The sequence below is a fragment of the Triticum urartu genome, chromosome 7A (genome assembly GCF_056163025.1).
Source record: "Triticum urartu cultivar PI428250 chromosome 7A, HENAU_Tu73, whole genome shotgun sequence".
NCBI lineage: Eukaryota > Viridiplantae > Streptophyta > Magnoliopsida > Poales > Poaceae > Triticum > Triticum urartu.
Window position 1 is genome coordinate 26,437,726 of NC_141879.1, and position 6,282 is coordinate 26,444,007.

Below are 6,282 nucleotides of genomic sequence, written 5' to 3' on the forward strand. Positions count from 1 at the left end.
TAATGTTTGAGTGACATGCAAAACATCACTATTTACTGGTCATTTATTTGCGTGAATTCTTAAAAATGGATGGACAGTATAATTACATCACCACCCATCATATTCAATTGAGTGATAGAATTATGTAAATCCAAGTAACAATTTTTGCTGTCTAACTCTTCTTGCCGCCAATAATTTCACTGAGTCTCAGCTGGAACACATGAAACACGGACTTAATTACTAGTCAAGGAACTCGTGTCATTCGTTCATTATGAAAGACAGAGGTATATTATTGTAGGGAATATTATTATTATACAGTATGTCACTGCAGCCCACATAATTTGGTAAGCCTGAATACACATCACTTGAGAAGAAGAAAAACAATCAATATTAAAATCCACAAAGTATGCGTAATGAAAAGAAACAAAGACACGCAAAGCAGTGGAGGACATTAAGGTCAGAGGCCAATGGATATAAATACCGCACCACCTTGGTGGCATACCCTCCAAAGGAACAAACCACAGAGTTTCAGCAGAGAAGTGAAACCCACAACAGCTCTGCCTTCTTCCACCACCATGGCTGCCACTTTGTCTCCCATCATCGGTCTCCTCCTTATCCTGCTGCCACTAGCGTCCTCCTCCTCCTACATCAAGTTGCCGCTTGGAGGCAAGGTCCACCCTGAAGGGTATGTTTCTCAGATCCCATCATGGATCGTCCTTCTCAGACTTGAGGTTTTCTTTCGTTCTCATACTTGACATGCTTTTCTGTACCTCTGCAGTCACTTCTATGTTATGATGAACATTGGTGTACCCGCCAAGCCATACTTCTTGGGCATCGACACTGGCAGCAACCTCACCTGGCTGGAGTGCCAGCATCGCATCTGCAAGAACTGCAAGGTCTCAATAGTCAATACTGCCATATCACATACTATCTTGCACTTGCATCAAAGTCTCTAATATTTTGGGTACCTCTTTGCTTTGGTGCTGGATGACAGGGGCGACACCAACCGTACCATCTAAAAAAGCCTCACAACTTTGTGAAACGTGGAGATCCGTTATGTTGTGAACTGCTCAAAGACCTGCCTGGTCATAACAAGCTTCGGTGTACCAGGAAGGGTTCAGGCGAATGCCGCTACAAAATCCGGTACTTTGACGGGAAGTCATCAGAAGGTGTTATTGCCAGGGACATGGTCACTGTCCACACGGCCTCTCTCCATCAAGACACGTTGAGAGAACGGATTGACTTTGGGTACGACACTAACTGAAATGTTCTTGCGTGTGCAGTGCCTATTGGATTTGGATGTTGATGACGGTCACCTTTTGTTTTGTGCAGATGTGGATACAACCAGCAACCATGGAAGTCATCGGCCATAGATGGCATCCTTGGTCTTGGGATGGGAAGGGTAGGTTTTGTTGCACAACTCAAGGCGCGCAAGATGATCACCAAGGACATCATTGGGCATTGCCTCAGCATCAATGGAGGGGGCTACCTCTTTGTTGGGGACTATAACTTGCCCACCGACATAACCTGGGCTCCCATGAGAAAACACCAGTAAGCTAGTATTATTGGTGCTCATGTGTTCATCAAGTCTTGGGGTGTCAATTTCAGCGTTTGGTTATTTCTTCACCTCTGCGTAACTTCAATATGTATAGTTAGAGGAGGCTATCTTCGATATATTTTTCCATTTTATTTTCAAATGGTATATAAGACTGTTTATTTTTGCCAGGCATCATTACTATACACCTGGCCCAGGAAAACTATCCATTGAGGGAAAGCACATAGGCACGGATAAATTGGAGGTGGTCTTTGACAGTGGTGCAACATACACCTATGTACCTGACCAGACGTACAATCGCCTTCTTGCAGAAGTAAAGCCCAAATCACAATAATTTTGATTCCCTTATGTATTTTGAACAGATAAATGTGACATATTGAACTTTACTCTTTCCTCTTCGTTGGAATACAATAATTGCAACTTTATTTTTTCTTGATTATTGCACAGTTCGGAAGCAGGAACGATAATTATTATTCCCTTATGTATTCTACAATAATTTGGATCTTGCAGGTGAAAACTACTCTCAGCAAGTCACTTTCCAAGGTGCAAGATGCTCTGCTTCCTGTATGCTGGAAAGGGAGTAAGCCAATCAAATCAATAAAAGAAATCAAGGGGAAATTCAAGCCACTCTCGTTGGAATTTGACAACAAGGCGGTCATGCATATCCCTCCCGAAAACTACCTCGTCCACACGGTAAATCTTCAACGACCCAATTGATTGCATATTGTGGAACTTCAAATCATAGAAGGCAATACTCTGCATGTTTTGTGGCAGACACAAGGGAATGTATGCTTGGGCATCCTTAATGGATCAAAGTTTCCTGAAGGCCAAATGATGCGAATTGGAGGTGTGAAGTTGGCAGATATTGTCCGGTTTCTGATACTTTTACACCATGCATGTTTGCAGTAATGATTTTCATTTGGATCTTCTGGCTTGTAGATGTCTCAATGCAGGATTTACTGGTGATATATGACAAGGTGGAAAGGCGTATTGGATGGGTCAGTAAAAGTTGTCCTACTCCAGAAATACCATCAACCCACGTTCTCTGAGCATACTCGCCTTGTTACATCTTATCAACATCATCAGATTGTGTGGTAGATGTTCTCTGAAATGTGATTGTGTGCTATCTTCTCATGTCACGACTCACCTGGTGACTACTATTCATTGAATCGAAATCAAATTGCTATGTCAAAAGTATGTTTGTACTTAACATTGATGTTCTGTATCCCTAAACCCTAAACTTCCGAAATATCATCAATCTGTGTACTCCTGAACGTCCTCGCCTTGTTACATCTTATCAATGTCATCAGATTGTATGGTAGATCTTTGAAATCTGAATGTGTGCTACCTTGAGATCATGGCGCAGCTAACCTGGAGACTATTATTCATTGAATGGAAATCAAATTGCTATTTCAAAAGTATGTTTGTACTTAATTAATTTAATGTTGAATCTTCCATATCTATCTATCTATTATTATTTACTAAATTTAGAGCTAACAAAAGAAAAGAGTTACCCTAGAAATTCTCACAAAAAGTGAACATCTAACCATTCATTTTGGACGAACTCACAGAAAATTGATACACCTTTTGGAGATTGCTGACATGTGCCATCAGCACTACAAAAATACTTATATTTCATAAGACGAGATGGGATTACAATTAATGCCACAACAAAATTTTATTTTTATTTGAAATAGTAAAATTCATGTCACAAAAATATAATATCTCCCAGATAAAAACAAACATTAAATTAATCACTAGCATCATATGGTGCTAGCAAGGCATAGTTGAGATTGACCAACATGACCAGCTCAACATTTTCATTGACCAACGCCTCTGCCCCTGGCATATCTCTCTCAAGTTCAGACCCGCAGTTCTCGGCAGGCAGGACCGCCCTCTCCACACAACGAGGCAGCTCAAAGGACTGTAGCCCACCATTGCATCCATTGTAGTCCCTGATCATGGCATCACATGTGTTGAGGATTCTTACCATGACATCATAGTCCAACTTGCAGAAACTGAGGGCGCGCATCATCACTGTGCCCTTCGTGGAATTTTGTAGCATTTTCTCGACCTTACTACTGGCAGTAGGGATGCGTCCTTTTAGGTTGTCGATGGCGATGAGTACCAGGTTATTGTGGTCCTTAGCCTTGAAGCTCCGATTGTCTGACTGGAGGGTTGACAAGCAAAATTACTGCGTGACATTATCGAGGTTGAAGCTGTAGCTCGAGGCATTCTTGCATGCTTCCACCATGAGGTCGGTCTCCTTGGGCTTGCCACTGCCGATATCATTGGCTTGGGCAGTGATGGCCATGGAAAGGAGCATGGAAATGATGGCGTACAAGGCCATGGGGGTTGTCGACATTGTTGCCATTGTGGGAAAGATATGTAGAAGCCTCAGACTATATTGAAGCCAAAAGAGGTGGAGATAAATGGATATAGAAGGATGTGTATGGCACAGATGGATAGATGTTGGTTTACACTAGGTTGGGATTTATTTATAATACATGCAACGGGTTTTCATAAATGCAGAATGCTCATTCTTGATATCCTAGTATTAATGCTCATGGATCTGCATATTAGTTTTCAATCTATGCACATATATGTATGTATTACTGCTCTTTTTGGATATCCTAGTATTCATGCCCTCTCTATTCGCACATACGCCGACTCATTTTACATCATCACACATATTTAGAATTTTACATACATCTAACTTAAATATATTTATTAATGTAACACATCTATCTTTATCATGGATATCCAACTGATTATTGTCAACTGAACACATTTTGGATATCCCCATATTTAACATATCAAACTTGCATTGTTGTGTTTGTCGGTTATAAGTCAAATCACTTTATGTATTGCCACCCTTTGACTCCAAAGTGGTCCCCTCAAAACAGAAGATACCCAACTGACACGAGGCGATGAGGCTTTTCTCTCTCCGCAGCACATCGTCATGAAGTCTCCTTAGATCGCCGTGTGTGGCCTCTACCGCTGCCTTAGGTAGGATTGGTTCACCGGGGATATGCCATTTTTTCGCACCGGGGATAGGTATACAGTCTTGAACCCGAGGCTGCTGAGGCAGCTGGATCATAGAAGCAGCTTTGTTGCCTTTCCTCGGTCTCTTCCTATGCTTCTTTGGTACCGGAAGGTCGTCTATATTACGTTCAGCCTCCGGAGGCGGCAATTCAGGCACCGACTCATGACGCTCAAACCCTGAGTACTCATCATAGGCGCCAGTATTGAGATACTGTTGAGTGTCATCCTCATCCTCATCCTCATCTATGGCGAAGTCATCAGTGACTAATGGAGCCTCTTCCTCACCCCGTCCGCTATCACCCAGCACGACAGCCGACGCTAATTGGGTAGGTGGGGTGTTGATGTTCATACCTTGCTGAGGCTGCATGCTCGTCGGTGTGCTCCCGGCCGCCCATTGCAATCGCCAAGACGCGGTCTCGTCGTCATCCCCCCTAGTAGTGGAGGAGCGAAATTCTCGTGGCCCGTTTTGACACTGGCCACGGAAACCTTGAAGACGTCAGGGGGGATCGGCCTGCTATGGAACAATGGTTAATTCGGCTTCATTATCGTCGCCTTCCCCATGTCCACCTTCTGGTCGCTGATGGTGTACAATATGGTGCACGGGGTTACGTCGGCCTGCAAAGACATGTCTGCGATGTGAGACATCCGAAAGGCAACGAAAACGGGGGATTATACATTTATTGAAGAGGGCCGGTGTGACACATACCGTGAGAGGGTCGAGGTCAGCCAAAGACAAACCACCGCCGAGCACGTCCGAGACGGAGGACGGGCTGCTATGAGTAGGTGCGGGAGCCGGTGTAGGAGCTGGTGCGGGAGCCGGTGCATGTGCTGGTGCGACGCTAGTCGAGCTGCTCCCGAAGAAGTAGGCAAGGGGAAAATCCGTTGCATTTTTTTCTGGATTTTGCCTGCTCCAACTGACAACGGTCGGAACCAAGACACCAGACATATCTGCAATCGCCTGTTTTGCGGCAGCTACCGCTGTTGAGACTGGCTCAGCTAATTTCTTCTTAACCGCAATCTCAACCTTCTTGTCGATTTTTCTTCAGTTAACCTCCTTCTTTCCTTTCTCTCCACCGTGGTCTCATGGTAGTACTTCTTCCACGTGGCGCCATCTCCGACACCGTGCACGCGTCCATACGACAGCCGAGTGTCCACCGGGAGTCCTTTCAATATGTTCAACGCCCGGTTGAATGCGGTGTCCCAGTTGGGCCTCGCTGACGCCTCAGACGGCGAGTCGCTTTCGGCCGCAATCCTGTGCTGCTCTCTCTGCAAAAGGAACAAGGATCGTTTACAAATATGACTAAACGTGCAGTCGAATTGATTAGAAACTAAAATTACCAGCAGTCTCATGAACTCCGTCGTGACCGGGTCCGTCTCGAAAACCTTCTTGACTGGGTCCCAATGGTACCGGGCCCTAAGGACGTGATAACCCACAAGTATAGGGGATCAATTGTAGCCTCTTTTGATAAGTAAGAGTGTTGAACCCAACGAGAAGCTAAAGGTAGAACAAATATTCCCTCAAGTTCTATCGACCGATACAACTCTACGCACGCTTAACGTTCGCTTTACGTAGAACAAGTATGAAATTAGAAGTACTTTGTAGGTGTTTTTAGATAGGTTTGCAAGATAATAAAGAGCACGTAAATAAAAAGTAGGGGATGTTTAGATAAAGAAGCAATAAAGTTAGTATAGCGAGTGTGGAA

At 44.1% G+C, this 6,282-nt stretch overlaps 1 protein-coding gene and 1 pseudogene across 1 annotated transcript; one reads left to right on the top strand and one right to left on the bottom strand.

Moving 5' to 3' along the window:
* The first annotated feature begins 472 nt into the window (after positions 1-472).
* On the top strand, positions 473-2,808 carry LOC147957218 (aspartic proteinase Asp1-like). The gene is made up of 8 exons (XM_087537033.1): positions 473-664; positions 758-875; positions 974-1,227; positions 1,312-1,530; positions 1,706-1,847; positions 2,045-2,227; positions 2,309-2,381; positions 2,474-2,808. Exons 1-8 carry the CDS (start codon positions 555-557, stop codon positions 2,581-2,583), a joined length of 1,209 nt encoding a protein of 402 aa, XP_087393159.1. The 5' UTR covers positions 473-554; the 3' UTR covers positions 2,584-2,808.
* A 441-nt stretch (positions 2,809-3,249) lies between these two features.
* Positions 3,250-3,981, bottom strand: LOC147957219 (uncharacterized; annotated as a pseudogene).
* Positions 3,982-6,282: the final 2,301 nt, after the last annotated feature.

Bases quoted from the DNA above. Each gene is read 5' to 3' on its own strand.
- LOC147957218 (XM_087537033.1), top strand. From the start codon at position 555: ATGGCTGCCACTTTGTCTCCCATCATCGGTCTCCTCCTTATCCTGCTG. The intron at 1,228-1,311 runs GTACGACACTAA...TGTTTTGTGCAG, and splicing joins AGAGAACGGATTGACTTTGG to ATGTGGATACAACCAGCAAC. The intron at 2,382-2,473 runs GTGTGAAGTTGG...TCTGGCTTGTAG, and splicing joins CCAAATGATGCGAATTGGAG to ATGTCTCAATGCAGGATTTA.